The following is a 23,200-nucleotide window of genomic DNA, read 5'->3' on the forward strand; positions in this document are numbered from 1 at the left end:
TAGGTGTGACAGGCATCTTGCTGTTTCCTGTGTGGATTATAGTTATGATCATTTTTATGCCTCAGCAACAGTCAGAGCCGGAGGCATATTGTTTTCAGGTTGTATGCCTGTCTCAGGGACACAATATCTTAGTAACACCTTGACGGAACTTCTTTACATTTGACATACATTCACTTCATACAATGATGAACTGATTAGATTTAGGTGGTCAGAGGTCAAAGAGCAAGGTCAGTGTGACCTCACAAAACACTTTTTAGCCATTACTCAAGACTTGTCATTAGGGATGGGTACGAGTACTCAAGTATTCGAGTACTTGTTGTTGAAGTCATTATTCGAGAAGTGTTTCTACTCGTGCGCCTGCACACATGTTGTTTTTGGCTACAATAGTTCAACTCAGTTGGCATAATGTGCACCTTGGCAGCTGTGCCGGCTCATCATGGTGTGATGTTATTTTGATTTTTCCAAGGGAAACTGCAGGCTTAAAATGCCGTAATTTAAGTTTAATTTTATTATGTATTTTAACAAAACATTTGATGCGATAAGTCTAGTTTTGAGCTGTTAATCTTTCTCAGCCTGACTGCAGTATCTTTGAAGGGGGATTCCTCACCATAAAGGTTCCCTCCTTTTTCTCTGTAGAAGTTTTTGTTGTTGTCATTGAGTTTTACGAGTGTGTTTTTTTATTTTCACTTCATGCCTTCCTCTGTCGTTCCGTGATGTGGGCGTTGTGAAGCCGTGACTGTAACCATGATTAAAGACCATACAAATAAACCTGATATGTAATACATCTTCAGAATAATAATCACACGAAGCCTCCTACATTCATCCAGCTCCTCTGAGACTTCAGCGTCGGTCCAGTGTTCAGCTATGTCCAAGGGGCACTCTGACAGTGGAAGTGGACTCTGTGAGATCAACATCCAGGGGGATAAACTCTCCAGCTATTAAACCATCAGCCTTCTGGTCACTGTGGGTCAGGCTGCTGGAGGAGAGGGCAGAGGTTTACCTGGAAATGCATGTGGCTTTGTAGCTCAGTAGCTATGTTTTGAAACAGACTGCAGTAGTTGGTCTGTTGTTATTATTGTTTGTTTTTTTGTACGGCGTACACGTTGTTTGTAAAGTGAGGTGGCAGATCTATGCTACTCTTTGATTTCTTACCCCCCCCCCCCCCCCCCCCCCCCCCCCCCCTCACCCAACTGACCTGTGGACACAGCGCTGACTCACAGCATTTAGTCTTCATACCACCTCAAGCCACATTGTCACAAATAGCTGAGCAGTGTGTGACGCTTTGTTGTTTTAGTGCTTAATCTCCTGCCCACAGGAAACTCTTTACATTAGCCCGAAGGTACCTCAGTGTTTGTGTTTTTGTGAGATTAGTTTAATCAGCCATCTGTCATCTGCTGCTGGATGTCTATCCCTGCACTCTGCAAAAGGATGCTCCATTTGTAACACTCCATTTATCATGTTGCATGTGGCACATCTGTCCATGAATCCCTGTATGGGAGTTTTGTGGTGAACATTCACAGGAAATACTTCATTTAAAATGAACCAGGATTCTCTATTTGATGTGAAATGGCAGAAATGACTCACTAAGAACCACAATAAAAGCTCTTTTCTATTGATAAGAAGTCAGGTTATACCCCAGATAAGCTTGATTTGAAGAAACCAAGTGTGATGGCTGAGACGCCAACCGGTGACAGTTCGCTTCCTAATCCATATTACAAAAACATCCCAGGCCTGCATGCTGTCCAAGCATAAAATCGGGGTGATATGGTGTTGCCGTTTTTATCGTTTCCCTTTGCGCGGCTGTCAGAGTGCGCTGACTTGATGCATGCAGTCGTGCCGTCACTGGATTGTCAGGAAAGATGAATTTCCTGCTCCTGAGGTGGATTGTGTGATAAGGTCAGCCAGGAGACGGCTCTGTGTTTAATGGCTGCTCTGTTCCTCTTGAGAGAAGGGAAAACACCAGACGAACAGCAGATCTAACCTGCAGTCTGCAGGCCTGAACTTAAACACACGGTCGAGCCTTCAGGTCGAGGAGAAACGGCAGGCTGATAAATGGATGCAGTTAATTGACGTGGATGAAATGGATGGGGGGGGGGGGTTGCATAAAGGGTTGTCTACATGAGATAACGTGGTGTGTTGATGATAGTTCATAGAAAAAGACGTGTTGGTTTAAAATGAGACGGACGCTTTATAAAGTGACACCGGCTGTTTAAACATGATTGATGATACATTATTTATGCAAAGTCTAAAATATTTCCTTGGATGTAGATAATATAAGATATTTTTTGATGGATTAACACAACTGCAGTAGAGATTCACATTGTTTTCACATATTTGTGTGAAACAACTCTAAATAAATACAAAAATTGTATCTATCGCCTGATGATATCACTGTTCTGTATTTTGATTGGGTGGCAGGAGGATGCAACTCAACCACCCCGGCTCCTGAATACGTCCGATCCTAATAACATGTACCATATGATACAAGTCTCTGCTAAACACCTGTTCTAATCTCATCATCACATAGCTAAATAGAGCCTGTTGTAGCTTAAAGGAGCCATTTGTAAGTTTTGCTATTGCTACTTAGCCAACGTTAGCATTAGCAGCTGTTTACGTACCAGTGTTGCCAAGAGATTCAGCCATTGTTGCGTTTAAAATATAAGAGGTCATAATAGACCCCTCTGAGACGCTACAGTGACTCGCTATCGGAAAGTGACAAGACAGGCCGATAGAGCTAGCTAGTTAGCATGCTAGCTTCAGTAGAAGAAAAGAAGTGATAGAAATAGAAGCAAGAGGGTTTCTTTCCACCTCTGGAGACAGCTGTTGGTGAGTAAAGGAATGAAATGATTGATGCTGAGCTCACAACGTTTCTTCTAGACTAGTATGTCAACAGCTGTTAATTATAATGTTAGCTATGTAGCAACGTCAGAACTTGCAAATAGCTTTTTTAAAATAAATGAAATGTAAAATAAATGAATTTTCCTGGAACCAGAAAATATTTGGTATTTGTTAACCCAAAAGATAACTTCAAAGATTATATCACTGTTATACACCAGCAGACAGAGGCTTTGCAGAAGGTACAATCTAGCTACAATCACAGGTGCCCTGCTACACGAACCTCCTCTGTGCAGTGATTGTAGCTCTGTATTTAAACCCAGCACAGATAAAGACTTCTCTCTCTCTCCACTGACTTAAATGTGAACATGGCTAACTGAAAGCTGTCTGAACAGATCGTCCTCACCTCTGGACTCCACAGAAACCAGCAATGGAGCTGTCACCACTGATGTCTCCATGACTCAGCTGTTTGATAGACGCCCCATCACACCCCCTTAAAAAAAAAAAAAAGCAACAGAACAGGATTTTATAGTGCGGAGAGCCACACTGTGACCTTGGCAAGTCAACTGTATATGGCATAGAATGAGATGAAAGCTGCTGTTTGAACTGGCATAGTGATGGAGATGCTTCTTTCACTTTGATCTTTTGAAGTGGATACTTGTCCTCCATCTCACCCCGACTCTTCCCCAACAACACACACACACACACGTGCGCGTGCACACACACGCACGCACGCACACACACAATAGTTATGTTTCTTTATCTAGAAGTAGTGAAGCACAGGTGGGCGACAAAATAAAGGACACGTCAACATAAAGTGTGTTAGCACGGTGTCATGGATTCTCTAATTGTAGGAAAATCTACTATAGGGATGAACACCTTTCTTCTAAAACATATTTCCTCATCTAGTGTTTTGATGATGGTGATAGAGAGAGCTGTCTAACATGTGCTGATGTTCAGCTGGGCAAATCTCATAAAAATCCAAAACACCACAAATTTATGGCGTATTGTCCAATTTGGTGCAGTGTTACCCCCTCACCTGGACACAGTTAGCCTTCTCTTCTAACCTGTATGCAGTTCATAGAATATAAACACAACCGTGATGTACTCATCCATGGTCAGTGTGTAGAAACACATTGTGAAAAAGTTAATTTAACTGTATGCAAACTGTAAATGTGGAGTGTTGAATGAATGAATCAGGTTCAGGTACTGATTCTAATGACTCTATAGCAGTACTGACTGCTGCAGTAGCGGTATTATTATCGGTATTATCAGAGGTTGCAGCTTGTGAACAGGCAAGGCAGGCAACTGCTCAGGGATACAGGCTGGTAGGGGCCACCCTGCCGAGGTCTGACGAACTTAACTCCACAGCAATGTCTCAAAATGCTGCTCCCTCCCCCTTAAACAACCAATGGATGATTTACAATAAATTCCTAAAGGGGCCCTATGTTCCCTCAACGATTTGCAACATCTAAGAAGCAGTGTTGCCAACTACATACATACAAGATTATTATTATTATTATTATTATTTTCAATCTAAAGACAATTAAATTGAACTGACTGTTACTACTTATATAATTAGCTTTTTTTTTTCAAGCAGCTCCGCAATGTGCATCTGAATCTAACACAACTGTTTTAGCCCCACCTGACTCCAGAATTACCACTGGGTATTATAGTTTCAGACCAATAAGGAAACTGTACCAGATAAGATAATAAAGATAAAGATTCTAATCTTATCTAACTATCTAAGTCCTCACACACAACAAAGTGTTATTGACAGTAACCTAAACCTGAAATTCTGCATATTTACCAGATAAACCAGAGTCTTTAGTCACATTTCAGTTCATTTTCAGTACAGCAAGGAAAACAACAGCAATGTTAACATGTTTGTTGTTTATTTTAAAGAATGTAAATATTAAGTGGAGGCCTATTGGCTCTAATCATTCCTCTGCGACAGTCAGAGCTGGAGACATATTGTTTTCGGGTTGTCTGTCCCATTATCATGGACACGATATCTCAGTAATGCCTTGAAGAAACTTCTTCAAATTTGGCACAAATTTCCACTTAACCTCGAGGCTACACTGATTTTGGTGGCTAAAGGTCAAAGGTCAAGTTTGTGGTGACCTCACAAAACATGGTTTTGGCCCTGTGAACACAGTATCTCCAGAACTCTTCAAAGAAATGCCTTAAAATTTGGTACAAACATTCACTTAGACTTGAGGACGAACTGATTCAGTTTTAGTGGTCAAAGGTCAAGGTCAGTGTGACCTCACAGAACACTTTTAGTCATTACTCAAGCAATAATGACAAAATTTCACACTAATGGTTAATATTTTATATTAAACTCATTACTGGATAAACAGGGATGTTATGTGAAACTACAACAAGGCAGTTATTCTAGTGTTTACTTTAAATTTAACTTACAGCACTCGATTTTGTCCAGTAATAAAAAAACCCTGTAAATGCCAATATGTCAATAATCCTCCCTTGCTATCCCAAAGGAACCCAAACAGCTGACTAATTATTGGTCATACTGAAGAGAGATGTGTGCTGAACTGGAGCTCTTGTTCTGAGTGATATATGTCTCACTACAGCATCATTAGAAAAATTAGAAAGAAGACATAGTCCTGCTTCCCCTTCACTCACTGACTGTATGAGTCTAACGTGGATGACCACACTGTTAACGTAATTGTATGTTAGTGCCTCGTCTGACCGCTCGGCTCCACAGCACCACTTAAACTCATTACGGGGCTCTCTGCAGGCCACCACTCTAATAAAAACATGAACTTAACATCCTTAATTTCAGCAGATTGAAGGCTCCTGAAACACGCTGTCACACTCGTCCTCTCTGCGGCTGATGTATGGCGGCAGAGGACGCGATGGCGGACCCTCCACTGAGCGTTAAACACTCGCCCGCCGACTCATTCGTCTGCTGCCCAGTGGGCCTAATAGATGCATGTACATGCAGCATGTGTTTCCCTGCCTGTGCTGGTGTCACGGCCTGCTTAATGTGGCTAATGGAGTGACCGGTTGTACAGCAGATGGTGTTGGGAGCAGAGTAAATGTAGGAAAATGCTCCGAGTGGTTTCAGTTTAAAAATACACACAATCTGAGTAATTCAGCTGCATCAACAGCTGTTTTATAAATACTTAACATCGTGATCCTCTTCTTGTAGCCCATTACAGGTACACTCAGTTTGGGCAAGTGGTTCCAACACCGAGGTGGTACCAGATGATTAAAGAGATATTATAAGAGATACATATTTTTTCAATTAAAATGATGTTTGTTTTCGTGTGTGGCATGTTAGACTTCATTGTGTAATGGGTCACTGGTTTAGGTAACAACTGTAGCTGCTAATAAATGACTGTGACCTGGTTCCAGACCTCTCAGTCTGCACCCACGTCCCAAACAATCAACCAATCAGAGCTTTGAGGAGAATCTTTTCTGTGCCAAGTAACAGTTTGTAAATCTGCACATTTCTTTTGAATTAATGTCTTTGATTTGAAATAAGAAATAGTCCTTAATGTTGTGCGGCATTAATGTGTCATGGCTCAAAGCGAAGGGGCACACAGAGGTTCTTCTTAAAAAAATCATCACACACGTTCACTGAGCTGGAAGAATAACCACTTTATTTTCTACTGGGATCTACTGGGGATTTGTTTGTATAGATGATGTGAGCACCTGAGCAGAGACGACTTCTATACGACTATCACATATTCTGTACGAAGTTTAATGAAATGGCTTAGATCCAATTTTTTTTTTTCTTTTCCTCATGTCCAATCAAAACTTGGTTTTATTTAAAATGTTTGGTTGGAAATGTTGGAAAGAAATCTATTTGAAAGGCGGATTCCAGTGTATGTGGGTTTACATTGTTTGTATGTGTGTGTGTGTGTGTGTGTGTGTGTGTGTGTGTGTGTGTGTGTGTGTGTGTGTGTTTGCTTGCGTCTGTGTGTGTCTGTGTGTTTGTGTGTGTCCTACAGTAACACCGTCCATTGCACATTAACCTTATGGATGCTCCTGGAGGGAGAGGTGGTTCTCTCCTTCACCCCTCAGACCCCATAACTCTGTTACTGTCGTCTGTCAGTCCAGCCTTCACACACACACACACACATGCAGATGCTGTACTCCACTCATGCTGTGCTGTTTTACTGCAGAGAGAAAGAGAAGAAGAAACCGAAGGCCTCGAGGACCCTGATCACTGCTGATGGACGAGTCATGAACGTCAATGAGGCCAAGTATGAACCTGCACAACTTTAAAGTAGTTAAACAAAAGCTAATTTTTTACAACCTACGTTTAATCTTGTAGATTTTACCACCATTCCTGACTCTACTGCTGAGATCTGCTGATGTGGAGACTCTGTAAAACATATCAAACACAACAGCCACTCACACAACAACACAAAGACCTCACTTAAACTCAATTATTCTTAACATTTATTTGAATTACCTCTGCCAAGCATCTCCGGCTGTAGCATGTGTTGATCTCTGTGCAGGTACCAAACCTGGCAACGTTATGGTGACAGGATGATTTCAGGAAGTAACTGTGCTCATCTCTTGTTTGTCAGTTACAACACACAGTGAGATACACAGAGTTCCCTAATGAGCTGCAGAGGTGGGTGGGTAGAACCAGGCAAGCTTTTTTCTCCCTGCATCCTGGCTTTATGCTAAACTAGGCTAACTACATCCTGACTCAACACAGATATGAGACTGATCTCATGAGATTGGTCTCTGGAAAAAAGCAAAAACTGCTTTTTCCCAACATGTCACACAATTCCTGTAACTCCAAGTATTTTGGATAATCTGAGTGTGTGGTTGAATTGTGGTCCTTTAAAGCTCTATATTTTCCTCTTCTCCTTAAAACCCCTTAAATCAGGCTAAAAATAAATTACCCGAACATGTGATTATAAACACTGAAGCCATAAAATTATCCCTTAATGAGTGATTGTTAATTCAGGCTGAGATTCAGTGGTAACTTTAATTTTGGTTTTGGTTCATATAATTGATTAATTTATGTTGTTCATTTTCCCAAAATATCTGTAACAGCTGTAATTGCTTTATTTGGTCATTTTTCATATTTTTTCTCCCTTAAAACCCCAAAAACCACAAAGACAACAAATTAAAATAGTTAAGCACCCATCATTAAGCCATTAACATGTAACAATTTAAAGTATATGAAAAAACATTTGTAGCTTCCCGGGGCGTTAAATTTGACATGAAGTACAAATTCAGGAGTGACTTTAATGTTTGATCGTCATTTTTCTTTCTCCTCTGAAAACTGATATCACCTTAATATGTTATAATCCATTAATTGATCTAACAGTTTCCCCCTTAAAAATGTTATTATTTGACTTCCCCTGTGTTTTATTTGAAGTGTTGATCCATAAGAAGATATATTTGTGGTTTTAAGAACCAAAAACCATCTCAATGTAGCTATACATCTCTTCTCTCAGGCTTCTCTCTGGAGCTTTAGTAACAACAGGTCGGTAATTGGATCACTCAGAAAACAGTCAGCCAATCAGAAAAGAGGCTCAGAGCCTCCTCTCTTCTGATTGGCTGACTCTTCTGATTGGCTGACTGTTTTCTGAGTGATCCAATAAAAATATAGCAGATTTCAGGTAAACACTCAGAGAAACCAAATTCTGCAAGTCTGGATGGTGGGTCCAGGTGGGCGGGGCTTGGGACATGGCTGAGAGCGGTGACTGTTTTGTTGTGACATCACAAAGTTCCAGAAGTCCTGACGGCTGGTTTTAAGGCTCAGTTTCTGAATACAGGCTGTGTGCATTTTTCTGTGGACTGAGGCTTTGATACTTTCACAGTATTAATATAGAACCTAGACCTGCTTTACAATCAAACAACACATGACATCTTCACTCATACTGTATGGGACCTTTAAGTAGTACACACACAGCACACAGGGTCTCTACAAGACCTGCATGTGGACTGAAGCAGGTTTTTGGGTACAGAAGACTGAGACTCCACCATCTCAGCAGCTTTGTAATAGCAGCGGTACAGTATCACCAGCTGTGATTGACTGTGAGGGAGATTGACCGTTCCACTCGGCTACAACAGCGAATGCAGCAGAAAGCAACATAATTGGTTCTAGTTTTGTTCAGTCGGAGCAACAAAACACAACCAATCAACTGCTTCAATCTTACTTTGGATCACAGTCTTTCAGCTTCCAATCACAGTCTTTCATATCTATAATGTTTTTTTCTTAGAGACCCTCCATTAGCTTGTTCTGCGCTCGGTCCAACTGTTCAGACAGCGAGGCGGGAGCTGTGTGATTGCTATATTAGCAGCCTTCAGGTTTTGATCTCTGGTGCTGTATTGGCTCTCCTGCCGTCAGAGAGCTACAAGGGAGGTGGGAGGGGGGGCAATCTGATAGCTGTGGGCCACCCTGGGCTCCCTCCATTAGCCATAGGTTTGTAACCAGAGCAAGGCCACGGGGTCGAGGCCTTAAAACATGGCTGATTTCATTTGTAATCTGAGCTGAGGACACACTCAGGTCAGGAATGAATCCTTTATATGAAATATCACTTTACATGAGCAGGGAGACAGGACGCTGTGCTTCACTCTAGCCTGGTGATAACAGTCAAAACACATCAGTAATGTTTTTTCTGTCCTCTCATGAACGCCTTGGAAAGTCATGCTCTGTAGATTGATGCTACAATAACACAATATTTCTTATTAGAAAAGGTATTTACAGAATGAATCAACTGACAAAATATGACAGTATATTGTATAATTACATTACATACATGGGTGTTTACATTTTACTGTATTTTTATGCAAGAGTGTAAGAAAAGCAAATCATTCCAGTTCAGCAAAGCTCAGTTTCTATAAGACAGAGTGGTGTGATGTTGAGACTTTTATGTGTTAACCACAAAAGGTAAAGTATTTTCCAAAGACATTTTAATGGTGTGTGTTTATGCTGAAAAGTGTCTTAAAATGCGAGTTACATGAATGAGGATTTGTCTGGGAATCATTGAGAGGAGTAGGTGTCAGTTCAACTGTAAATATTCAATCAGAGAGTTTTATATTTTAGTTTCAAGTTCACACCCTGTGTGTAGGTAAATTGTCTAATAGTTTGTATGTAAGCACTGAAAGTAGTTGAAGTGTCAGTCAAAGTCACGCTTCAACTCTCTGTAAACAGCTGATGTGTCAGTGGAAAAGTAAAATCAAATCAAGTGTCAGCTAAAGATTAAAACCATGAGATTATCAGTGTATGGTATTTGGTATTTGGTGTTTGCACTGCGAACAGTGGAAGTTTCTGTTGGTATGGAGGCACTGACAGCAGTTGTTTCTGTGTTAATTTTATCTAAATATTTAAAGAACAGTGTTAGCTGCTCTACAGTTTGACCAGTTGTGTGAGTGCTTCTGCCCTTTGCTCTTTACAGGCTGGATTTCTCTTTGACTGAGGATGAAGAAAACAACACCATTGTCTTAGACTTGGCAGTGTACAGGTAGGAACAACGAGCCCAAACTCAGCAGCTCAATTTATAGAAGTATGATTTTAATAAATATTTACTGGGATTTTTAATTGATATTAAGCAGCCTGGCTTGTTTGTTTATCATATAATATAAATACAATATTTTATACATTTCTACAGATATTTGGGCTCTTCATTTAATGCTGGAAAGACATCACACTCATCAAGTTTACCTGAAGAACACATGATTAACCTTGTGCTCTTTTGTTATTTTTGTTCAGCTTGTTGTCAGTGTTGGTTTCCTGTTTGTGTGTTTGTTGTCTGCACAGTGACAGCTACTGAGAACCAGGGTCGAAGTGTCTCTACATGTCAGCAAACTTGACCCACTGACTTGATCCTGATAATGAAATATTAACTTGATGTGAAGCTGTAGTCTCATCAAATCTAATTGATCTAAATGAACATTGAAATGTTTACAGTCCTGATACGGTCAGACTGCTGCTCTCCAGCTCAGCTTCATGGCTCAAACACAACTCTACCTGTGTCTCTTCATATAAACTGACCTGTACCTCCGCCTCACTCTCCTCAGACACATGGACACCTCCCTGATAGATGTGGATGTTCAGCCAACATACGCCCGAGTCACCGTCAAAGGAAAGGTACGCTGTGGAGCTAAGAGTCGGAACAGTTGATAATAATAATAATAATAATAATAATAATAATGATAATTATAAACGTTATTTATAGAGCACTTTTCATACAAGAGATGAAGCAGGTTGGATTCTGCTTTACAATAAAAAAAATCAAATTGTACAATAAAATAAATGAGGATTGAAGGACAATGAAAATAGACAATTAGAAAGACAGCAGATGATAAAATATGTAAATGAAAATAAAAACAGAAACCAGTGAGAATAGCAAAATATGAGAGAATGAATTAAAAGCCAAGAAATAGGTTTTCAGCTGTCCTTTAAAGATGTTTACTGAGTATCTCTTATAGCTCTGCAGGGCTATCCATAGTTTTGAAGTATAGTTAAAAAAGCTGCACTGCCTATTTTCTTGTGTTTAAAATTGTGTGTATTCAAAATCCTGGTAGTAGCAGATCTGAGAACTTGTGAAGGATTATAAGACGGAGACAGAGACAGAGAATCTGCAGTGTAGGCCCCAAACCATGAAGAGCTTTAAAAACAAGTAAAAGGACCTTAAAATCTATTCTAAAAGATACTGGGAGCCAGTGGAGTGAAGCTAAAACTGAGGTGAAATGATAACTCTTAGGATTAGGTGACACATGATTTTAAGTGTTTCAATACTGTTCTGGCTGCACACGCTGCATTTTCCAGCAAATACATCAATTCAGGATTTTTAAAGGGCAGCAGCAGTGATTTACACACTTCTTAAATCTTTGTCGACTTCTAAGGTTTAAAGGACCGGCTGTTGCTCAGCAACTTTTTACACAATGGTGATATTTACAGTTTGTGCTGATTCATTCCTGATGAAAACCTCCAGAGAATCTAATAATATATTAAACCAGGGAAACATCAGTGCTGCCTTAAACTTAATTCAGTCTATAGATGACTTCAGTTAAACAGAAAATCATATAAACATTCTCCCACGGTTTAGAGAGGTGTTATATTCAGGTCCTCAGAGCTGCAGCCTCGCTCTGACTCCCGACACATTCACACTGGAAGCTGTCCAGTTTAACCACAGACCGCTGCTGTCAGCCAGCGAAGGTGCTTGCTCAAGGGCAATGCGGCAGTAGATGTCAAGGAAACATTTCTTACTCATGACCTTCATCCTCCACCAGCACAAACATTAATGGGTTAAAGTTATATTTCATATATTTAGCTGAGCTGAGGCGACATTTACAGTTTGTAGGGGAGTTTGTGTGACTCTACAGACGCCTGCAGGAACACTTCACATGCAGTACAGCTGCTACACTGCAGCTCTGGTTTCTTCCTGCGAGGTGTTGACGCAGCTGACGAGTCAAAGATCTTCTCTCTCCCAGACTGAAGGTGGCGGCAACAACGGGCACTCAGCCAGAGCCACAGCAGCCTCACAACCCAGTGTACACATCACACTCAGCAGAGTGCCCGTATCTCTGCAACACCCTGAGGGAATTCCTTCAAATGTGGCACAAACGTTCACTGGAACTGAAAGATGAACTGATTAGAATTTGGTGGTCAAAGGTAAAGGTCACGGTGACCTCATGTTCTTGAGAATGCGATATATCAGTAAGAGGGAAATCATCTGGCACAAACATTCACTCAAGGATGATGTGAAATGATGAACTGATTAGAAATTGGTTAATTGGCTAATTATGACACAGTTTTACAAGAAAGGATAAAATGATGAAATGTGAAAATGTGATGACTTTAGTTGTGTCCCATCCTACGGAGGGCGCAGTCTACGAAGATGTAGTCCTTAGTAGCCGTCGTAGACCACGAAGGCCGTAACAAAATGAGACGGTTTGTCCTACGTAGGATTTCCACTTTGCGTCACTACTGAGTCACAAAGCGTGGCTCCTGTCCCCTTGCAACCTTGAGAACACCTACATTTTTTTCACAAAAACTTTAACAGTTGTACTGTTAGCTGTTGAACTGAGCTGAACCCCAACACTTACATTTAACAGTTTAATCCTCAGGCTCTCCGTTGGTGTTGGGCCACGAAGGATCCACCTGTTGGAGCCTTCGTTGTCCAGGAAAAGAAAGACACATTTGAAGGAGCCTTTGAAATGAGAAAGTCTGTTGCGCCACTGTGACGCAGCTTAAGTCGAACTGCTTTGGGATCATCATGAATCTTTTGTTAGTTAGTTAAAACATCTTCAGCTCAGTTTGTGCTGTCCTCATGTCTTTACAGTGTGTATATCGGTGATCTCATATTAGCCTTGCGTTCAGTCTGAACTCTCAGACTCTTCTCACTTTCTTCACAGTTTCCACACACTCCTGTAACAGCCTGTATCATGATCTGTCACCAGTATGGAGTGAGTCTCCTGATTACAGGCTGCTGTGAAATGATGAAGATGATGCTTGCTGGTGAGTTGGGAGCAGACTGACGTGTGATGGATGAAGAGTCAGATTTAGAGCAAATAAAAGGCCGTCAGAAGCAGCTGAATCATCAGACCTGTGTCTGACTCTGATACTCTGATACGTTTATGGAGAGAGTTTATTACACCGGCTGTGGAGTCATTTCCCGCCTGTGAACCTGAGACTTTTTTTTTTTAACAGAACGGCAGCTGTCCGGGACAGGACGGACACTTTCTCTCTCTCTCTCTGGTAAATCCTGACATTTATCAACAAAGTGGAATCAGCTGAGCTTCCTGCCAAAAGAGGAAGATTCAGTGTCAGCAGAAACAAACCGTATTTATCTCCTGTCAGGTGTTCATTTCCCGCCCTGCGTGAGATCTCCTGAAGTCTGACTGTGGTTTATTGTGAAGGGAGGCACAGTTCTGCATGTCATCGTTACCGCAGAGTTAATTACGTCCGTGTGTCCAGTCTGCCATATTTCCCTCAGCAGCACCGGGGAAACGTGTGGAGGATTTAATCTCCCACGAACAGACTGCAGCGACCTTTAAGCCTGATTAAACAGATGTTTGGCCACACATAAATTCAAGAAGTGTAATGTTTTTTATTCCTGTCACTGTTTTTTACCCTCCGGTATACAAACGATAAATACAGAGCCCTGCTGGTTCAGAGTTCAGAGTTCTTCAGCCTTTGCTGCCAGAGTCCTGAATTTCATGGCTCTGCTTCAAGCCGTTAGCGTGTTTATGGATGGTTGTTTTATGCCAGTGGTTAGCCTGATTGGACGGGTGGGGTGATTTACGCAGTGATACATCAACTCAGGCCTTTAAAATTCCTCCTTAATATGAAGTCATTCAGAGTAGCAGGGGGAACTGACTGGAGGAGTCATCTGTGAGGTGTGTATATCACAAGAGCTACATCTGACAGCTGCAGGGCCTGAGCAGGAGTCAGCTCCAGTTTTGGAGTTTTCCTTCCCCTCTACCTCCTGCTCGCACGGTTTCCCCTAAAGTTCCCCTCACTATCAAATAAAAGTAGATTGAAAAATGAAGTCTAATTTTATGCCCATTTTGTGGGCATAAATTGTCCTTCCACATGGATCATTCTGGTTTTCGTAGGATTTCGTTCCAGTGATTGATTGCCGCTGCTCTCAGTCAGACCTATTCTGGTCACTCTCCCAAAGTCTTTTCTGGAAAGTGTACCTATAAAAAGACCCACTAATGATTAAAGTCATTTGACACACTGGGACAGCGTCAGTGCCAGATCAGCGCATTAATCTTGCTAATTAAAGTTATGAATAATTTACTCTGCAGATATTTCAGATGGTTCTGCCCGCCGAAGTGAAGCCCGACAGCTCGACAGCTCAGAGGTCCCAAACCACCGGACACTTGGTCCTCACCATGCCCAGGGTACGTACAGTCACACATCCAATCAAACGCACATACACCTGAGTCACCTGAGTTTAAAAGCTGGTGGGTGTGCAAGACAGGTGCTCATGTCAAACTTTCCGGAGCCAGAGTACTTCTTTCTTTATGTCAGGATATCTCTGTGAATGAGTTTTTCCAGTCGAAGGTTTGTTTGAGCTTTTTTTTTTTTTTTTTACAAATACAAACTGAACTTTTAGCCACACTAGCAACATCAGACACAAACTGTTAGTTTTATTGTTTGTGCTGCAGAGATTCGTGTTCCACAGAGGATGCAGCCTTGTCACTTCAGCAATCCTTTGACTTTTCCTCTGGCATCAGATCACACTTTCAACTCGACACCTCAGGCGTCCCTGAGGCTCAGAGGTTAAGATGCCAACTTTCATTTCCTGTTGGCCCACTGCAGTAAAGGCTGAAGAAGCCCAGAACATACTTTTAAACACTGGCGCTATCATCGGGTACGTCTAGCCTCAAATTCCAATCAGCCTTAAATGTACAGTGAATATTAACAGAGTCCCCGTGGATCCTCAAAAAGTCTTAAAATGTCTTAAATTTAGTTTTTGATATTCAAGGTAGAAAATTGTAGGAGTTAAATCATTAAATTTGATTTCAGCCGGGGCAGAGTGAATGAGTGTAATTATATTAGTTCAGTTTATGTTATTTTATATTTTCTTGTGTGTGTGTTTTGGTATTTTATATCCGAGAAAAATGATCATTTCTGGAATGTCCTCCGTGTTTAATCTTACCTAGGTAGGTAGTGGTCGTGGCGCCTTGTGTGGCTATGGCATTTTAACCTAGTAGAAGAAGAAAAAATTTCCGACTGTAAGGGCTGTGGCGGGAAGAAGGAAACAAAGAACTAAACTTAGTAGTGGATAACAAGAACGGAGAAGGAAGAAATTGGTGGAGACGGTGAGGAGTTGAGGGTGGCAAGGAAAACAAAAAAACCAGGGGGAAGATCGAGAACAGAATGAACACGAAGCTACGAGCAAGCAATGAGTAAATGCAAATTCAACGAGGAAGTGGTTGGAGGATGAAAAATGTGGAGGCTGGCTGAAACCATCCAAAGATCCATGTGAGGCACGATGTAAACTTTGCCGGTTTTTGCAGAAAGTTGCTGCTCTTGTCCCACGGGCAAGCAGAAGTCAAAGGGGGGTTCTCTGTAAACAAAGGAAACATGCAACATAGCACTCAAAAGAGATGCTGAGCTACAGTGCAACTGCATGCACTAGGTATTGAGCTTACCTTGACCATGAAAAAGGCAAAAAAGAAAGTGATGAGCAAAAGCTTAAGAGAGAGACTGCTGAGGAAACCCTGGAAGAACTGAAGAAGAGGTGAAAATCTCCATAAGATGTGTGCGACAGTCTCCACAAAGATGCAGACAACTTTGCAGAACAAGCAGAAAATACTGAAGGGACCAAAACGGCAACAACAATAACAAAATCAAACACACTAAGGAGACGAGCAAAGGAAAAGAGTGAGCAGTTGCCAGTCCTAGATAGTGAAACTGAAGAAGGCTGCTGAGCTTCGGCTTTTGTCATGAGAAACAGATGGTGCTTGTATTTGATTAGAAATGAGAAATTGCCTAACATGATAAGTTGTCAAGTTGTCTTTACTGTTCCAGCTCACGTTTGACCTTTAGTGGGTTGTTTGATGGAGTTTGTTTGTTATTGCATTGCCTACTTCTCGCCTCTTTTTCAATTTCAATAAAAGTCATAACTGTATTCAGTATTCTCATTTGTCATATTCTTTTGCAGCTTTTGCGGTGTTTACCTGAAATCTGCTGTGGAAACACGTTTCCACACAGTTACGTAAATGGAAACTAAACAACAGTGAAAAACCCTAATCTGGTTTTCTGGTGTTTGAATTATAAAGTGAATATTGTAACTGCAGCTCTTAGTGAGGCATTTAACCCCAATTTACCCGTCAATTGAGCTCAATTTGAGCTGAATACGACAGAAGATTATCTCCAGGCTCTGAGATCTGTGTCGCGTCTAAACACTCTGTCAATTAAAACACGCTTAAAGATAAAATTACTACCAGTCATGTAAACCAATTTGTAAAACCCTCTCGTCCTGCCCATGTACTGTGTGTGTCCAAAAAAAGGTTTTTCTGTGCATTCATGATGTCCTGTAGGTGGCGACATCAGAGAAGAAAACCAAATCACACGATGAAATATGATCCAGAAGTTTGACACCAACTCCTAAAAACATCTTTTTAAATAAAAACTTTGGAGAAATGTCATTAGTTCTGTTAAATTACGCCTTCACTGATGTACTTCAGGCTGTTAACTGTTTTCTGTTATTCTCTCTCTGAGGTTTAATGAAGGAACTTTTTATAGTGTCTATAAAGAGACACAGGTGCTGATACTGCAGAGTCAGAGCTGCTGCTATTAATCCTCCGTATGGCTCCTGATGCATCCTGCACCAGAGCACCAATAAACAGTTCGCAAATAAATTAGTAAAAGTGCACAAGCTTTTTTTTTTTTTTTTTTTACAAAGAATCTGAATAAACAGGTTTTTTTCCCCCTCTGATGTGTCTTTCAGGCTGCAGGTGAAATCAAAGTGACAAAGACCGTCCCACGTCCACCCAGAGCGTGTCAGAACACACACGGCAGCTCGTCACACGACAATACGAGGTAAAGATTTTCATTACACCCACTGCAGCTGCAGAGCTGATAATACGGGTTCTTATAATGTGTGGACAGGAAGGAAAATTAAACATGTTTGCTTCAGACACGCTCATCCCCAGCTTCTGAATCACATCCTAAAAAAGACAGTTTTATATTTTCTCCTCAGCCTGTCATTTAAGTCATTACTCTGACTTTTTAATTCAATTTACTGCTGACTGGGTAATATGCAGGGGTGGACAGTAACAAAGAACATTTACTTGTTACTTGAGAACGGTACTTCAGTTTATCTTCCGAGTATCTGTCCTAACTTGAGTATTATTTCATTTGGAAACTTCCGACTTGTACTCCACTACACTTAATGACAAATATTGTACTTCTTACTCCACTGCAGTTCTATGAAGTACTCCTACTTTGAATCAGTGCTTTTAGTCAGTGGAATTTATGTTCTTTTATTTTGAAAATGTGATATACCATACACTGTGTTCATCACAGAGGAAAAACCAATAACAGCCAACTCCTCCACTGTCAGTCATGTTGGGCTGCTGCATTTGCATTCTTAAACAACTCAGTTTGAACTTTGCCAGTTCTAAAAATGTTTGAAATTTTAGAAATAAAGAAAGATTCCTTTTGTTTTAAATGTTTGCTGTGTTTACCACGACCCAACTTCAGCACTGCCTACAAAAGACTTAAATATGAAACCAACAATGGATGTCCTATTGATACTATTGTACTTTATGGCCATTTCTTTAACGTTTGTAGCATTTTATTCTACAGGTTTTGCAGTCAGTCATTCAGCAGGTTGTTTCAGAGTCATCAGGTTCTGTAAATGTGGAACAATATAACAATGCGTTGACAAAAATGCTAAAATGTACTTTTTGTATTTTTAATGTGAGGTACTGTCAGTACTTTAATCACGTAAAAGTGTGACTTTCACCTGTATTGGAGTCATGTCTGATCTGTACTCTGACTCAAGTGATGGAGCTGTGTCCACCTTTGTCCACCTCTGGTTATATGATATCTGACAATGTAAGCAACAGAACTCGAAGGTGGAAATATGATAAAAACAAAACTGAACAAGATTTTTACAAAAAAAACAACGATGCTGAAAAAATAGCACAGAATACAATGGTACAAATTTGCTTACTGTGACATGCATTTTGAACTTGCCCTCCTGAAAAAAAAGTCCATAGGTCGTCTGTGCAGCAAGTTATTATGACTCATAGTTAGGTTTTGTTGCTAGGCAACATCTAGTGGTTGTAGTAATGATGACAGGAGCAAAAGGAAAAGTGTTGGTGACGTAGTATAAAGAGAAACAAAGTCCACGTCGGGAGGAGGTTGTGGTAGATGGATGCATATGACACAGGAGAGCATGTTTATGTTGTTTCTACATCGTTGTTATTATTGTAACCATGACAACAAAGATCGTCTAATGTTGAGGAAGCACTTATTTTAACTCAAATCAGCATCTTTTCCTAAACCTAACCAAGCCACAATCGTTTATTATAGTAACCATGGCGACGAAGGTAGGCACACCGCTCTTGGTATAATCAGTGTGTTTATTATTGTAACCATGACAACCAAAGTGCAGTACGCCTGCCGCCATAGGGGCGCTATTTCAGGAGAAACTCCTATGGGCCGTGTCACAGCGTTGTTCAGGTTGAAGAAGTTGTTGTGCTTTTTCTATCTGTTAAACAAGTTCAGGTGTGAACTGAATATACTGTATTTAGTTTTACATAATACATTTCCTCAGTCTTCTGTTTATATAACTAAATTCTGCCTCTTAAATGTGATATGCAGCGTTTGAGACTCTGGATGACATTTGGTCTCAAAATTGAAACATAATATTTGTTGCTGCCAGTTTGAGCTGCATGTGTTAATTACAGTACAATAGCTCTGCTTCATACAGATATCACCATATTTCTATAAACATATATAAACAAAAATGAACAGAGGCAGTTTGATCTATATTGAATTTGGTTTTTTTTGTAATATACATTACAGATTGGATAACAGACATATATTTTGACTGTTTCTGACTGTCTGAGGTGACTTTGTGACAGCAGAGTCAGTTTCTTTTTTGATGCAGGATGATGTAACTACAACTGTCCCATGAGTGAGTTACCTGTTCCTCCTCTTGGTTTCATTCAAACCAACTGACCTGACATTTCATCAGATATTACAGATTCTATATTTATAGCAGCTGATTGTTGTAACAGACAATAACAAAGTAAGAAATAACGTGTTTGTAACCAGCAGCACTGCTGTAGCCTGCAGGCAGCTGCATGTTCTGTGTGTTTGTGGGAATTTGTCAGAGTCAAGTGTTGGTTGCAGTTGGCTGTGGTGTTGGTTCTTTGTCTGGCCTTGAGTTGAATACAAACATATTCAAATTGCCCCTGGCTTATCAGGTCCCTGTTGTCCTAATTACAGATACCTGTTGTATATGAAACGCTGGCGATGATTCATTTTATCAGCCATGTTGATGGTAGCTTTCTCCCTGCTGTGTAGTGGACATAGATAACCTTGACCAGAGCTGCAGCATCGCACAGGGAGGATAACTCACCACAGTCAGATCCTCAGCTGAACAAGTCTTCTACACCACTGTTCACATTTAGCTTCAGGCTCAAACCAGCGAACACAGAAGCTGCTGTTATCTGATTTTTTCTTCTTTTTTTTTGGATGAGGATTCATTTCTATTTTTGAATGTGACCCATATTGATACCAACAGACTGTGATGAAGAAAAGTAGATCAGGCCGATTCACTGCAGCCAAAACTTACATTACTGTTTGGTTTTCTTCACATTCTTGTTCAGCATTCGTCGTCCAATCACTGCTCAGAGTTGTTCTGAACTAAGGTTACATTCAGTCACCTGCTTCAGCATCTGGAGCTGTTTACTCTTGACACTGATCAAAAAACAACAGAACACGAATCAGGACTCAAGGATCATGCTATTTGTTTTTACAAGTTGTAGTTGCACACTTTTTACAAATTATGTATACTTAACTGACAGCCGATGATTTTCCAAAGTAGCTCAACTTTATCTCTGTGAATGTCAACTGTAGAGTCTGGTTCACCACTTTGGTCCAGAGTAAAATATCTTAACTACTGATTGGTCTGTCATGACATTTTCCGAACGTTCATGGTCTCCAGATGATGTCTCCTAATAACTTTGGTGACTGTCATCAGGTAAAAAAGTTTAATCCCGTACTTTCCCATCAGGGAACATATTGAGGATGAAAGTTCAGTCTTTACTTTTGAAATGGTAGTTTAACAAAAGAATCACAACTCAAGGCCCTCTTACCTGCTTCTTCTGGAGCTTTCACCTGCACCTCACAGTCTTTGAAGTTTTTCGAATTAAGCCAGTAATTCAACACTTTACCACATTTCAACAACGGAAAACGTTATGTATAAAACAGGAAATTCCAACAGAAGACCTGTCACTAATGTAAGCTTGTTTCAGATCAAGGCTCTGGGGCCAGTTTCTAAAAAGCATTTTATGTTAAGATTTTCCTTAAAGTCCAAATTAAGGCTTCCATAAAATTTTTATTTAAGTATTTAAGGTTTCCTCCTTATCTAACTCTTATACTTAAGGAATCACTTAAAGTCAGTTAAGCCGTTGTACAAAAGAACTTAGCGACCAAACTAAGCAAAAAAAAAACTTTAGTTACCTCTGATTGTTTCTTAACCTCATCATGTCTGGGTTTATGGTGATAAATGAAGAGGATGAACATCCCAACAAGAGTTTTCCACGATCAGAAGAACCTGATGCACCCTTAACACAGAGGAATTGATTTTGCTCTATAGATTTAATCGGCAGTCACTTTATGATTTGTCAGATCATTTTGAGCTGATCACTCCACTTTCCTCAGCTGTGCTCTTCCAGCTCCTCTACAGTTAATGATTGGATGTTATTTGTGGATCAAATTTACTTTTAAGGATGTGTTTTGCCTTTTCCTCCTCTGAGATATTTGGTTTTCTTGCCTTCTTTCTTCTGCCATGTTTCTCTTCTGGCCAACGTTGTGAGATGATATAGGTGAGATGTTAACTGGTAACTCCATTGAAACTAGAGAATTTAAAAAATTTTAAAAATCTCTTTCATTGCTGCAAATGCCTTAACGTTTTTCCTTAAAGAAAACATTTGAAGTTATTTTGTGCAACAAAAGTAGTCCATGTCTCAGCTCCACAGATTTTGACGTTAAAGATGTTTTCAGCTTTTGAAACATGTGAAATGATCCAAATGAACACAGATACTGTGGGACATGTTTTCAGATGTGATGACTGCAGTCCCTCTGTGTCTGTGGAGCAGACTAAAGTGCGATGACTGGCTCAGTGAGGGTTGGTTCAGGATCGCTCAGAGCGGAGCAGCTTCGCCTCTTAATGACCATATTAGTCTGCAGTGCTGTTTGACTGAGCTCCGTTTCCTCTCCTTGCCTGGGGGTGCGCTCGTCACCGCACCGTCATCATTACCATTTTATGACTGGGACCTGCTTCTTGTCCTTCAGCTGGCCCCATCAAACACATTGAAGAGCCCCAGTGCGATCCTGCATCCTCAAATTAAACATTCGATATAAATGCTAAGCTGCTTCTGCACCACGGCAAGGTGACAGGTGAGCAGCGCCGCTGGCTGCTGAGTTACTGCATCATTTGGACATGATTAGGGCCGACCTTTGACCCCAGGCTTACCCACAGATTCTACATTCAGCCTCTGGCGTGGGTGGAAATGGATCTGAAGGCCGTAATCGGGTCTAAAATGTATTTTCTTGATGACACACGGCAGAGCAATGTCTGAATAGCGTCATGAAATGGAATATCAAACATTATCTAAACCCAAAGCCAGTGGTGTTTTAAGGTCAGATTTCAGGGTTAACTGCAAAGCAACATCTGTGTTCTTATATTTCCTGCAGCTTGAAGTTCAAATGCTTCAGAACCAGGGCTGCACTAAGAATTATTGTCATTATGATTACTCTGTTTAGATCATTTCAGAAAATACTGAGAAATATCCTTTAAAAGTTCAAAGAACTCAAGGAGATACTATCAGATTTCAGTTTTATCTGGCCAACAGTGTAAAACCCAAAAAGATTCAGTTTATAAAAAAAACTTAGAAAAACAGCAAATCCTGATATTTTAGAAGCTGAAACTAGAGAATATTTGGCAATTAATTTTTTGTTTATCAACCATCGACTAATGATGTCAAAACTTTTCAAAACAAACAACAAATTAGAAACAAAAAAAATTCAAGTATGTGTGTATGTACAAACAATAGACTGTAAATAAAGATGGACATAGTAGCCTCCATGACGTCACCCACAGGTTTCTGAAGAGCAGTTTTGAAGCTCAGAGTGAGCTGATCCACCATCGCCATCTTGGCAGTGCCTGACTCTGCTTTCTAACTCCCAGCTAATCCAAAAATGGATTAAAGAGGTGGGGAGTGTGGAGACGAGACTTTGCTGCATGCTGGTTTGTGGCAAGCATACGCCCACCCACCTGTCACTCAAAGAGGCCACGCCCTCAATAATGCAGATATTTAAGCCTTAATAAAATGTAAACAGGTGAGTTATATAAAGAGGTGTCATGAAGGAGGAAATTAGCTCTTGAGGCCAAAACTGTTTTTGTACCAGGCTGTAAACATGTTTATTTCTGCTGTAAAGTTGGACATTTTAACATGGGAGTCTATGGGGATTGACTCAGTGTTGGAGAGAGACTCTAGTGGTCATTAGAGGAACTACCAGTTTTAGCACTAGTGCTAAAGGAGGTTGCTGCTTGGTATAAATGACCTGAGAATAGGGCTATAAGGGTGATAATTTACAGAGTTTCGTTCTGGAGCACAATGGCATCACTGAAAAGAACTCCTACACCCGGAGAAACAGAAG

The 23,200-nt window shown here is 40.6% G+C and overlaps 1 protein-coding gene across 1 annotated transcript in view; it reads left to right on the forward strand.

Moving 5' to 3' along the window:
• Positions 1 to 23,200, forward strand: part of lrrc6 (leucine rich repeat containing 6) — a 43,174-nt gene that overhangs the window by 13,185 nt on the left and 6,789 nt on the right. Inside the window, exons 7-12 of the mRNA XM_022761744.1 lie at positions 1,832 to 1,838; positions 6,994 to 7,070; positions 10,233 to 10,298; positions 10,855 to 10,924; positions 14,593 to 14,688; positions 17,247 to 17,338. Coding sequence (XP_022617465.1) covers positions 1,832 to 1,838; positions 6,994 to 7,070; positions 10,233 to 10,298; positions 10,855 to 10,924; positions 14,593 to 14,688; positions 17,247 to 17,338 — 408 coding nt within the window. The remainder of the gene's footprint in view (positions 1 to 1,831; positions 1,839 to 6,993; positions 7,071 to 10,232; positions 10,299 to 10,854; positions 10,925 to 14,592; positions 14,689 to 17,246; positions 17,339 to 23,200) is intronic.

The sequence above is a fragment of the Seriola dumerili genome, unplaced genomic scaffold (assembly GCF_002260705.1).
Source record: "Seriola dumerili isolate Sdu_G_001 unplaced genomic scaffold, Sdu_1.0 BDQW01000432.1, whole genome shotgun sequence".
Classification (NCBI taxonomy): Eukaryota; Metazoa; Chordata; class Actinopteri; order Carangiformes; family Carangidae; genus Seriola; species Seriola dumerili.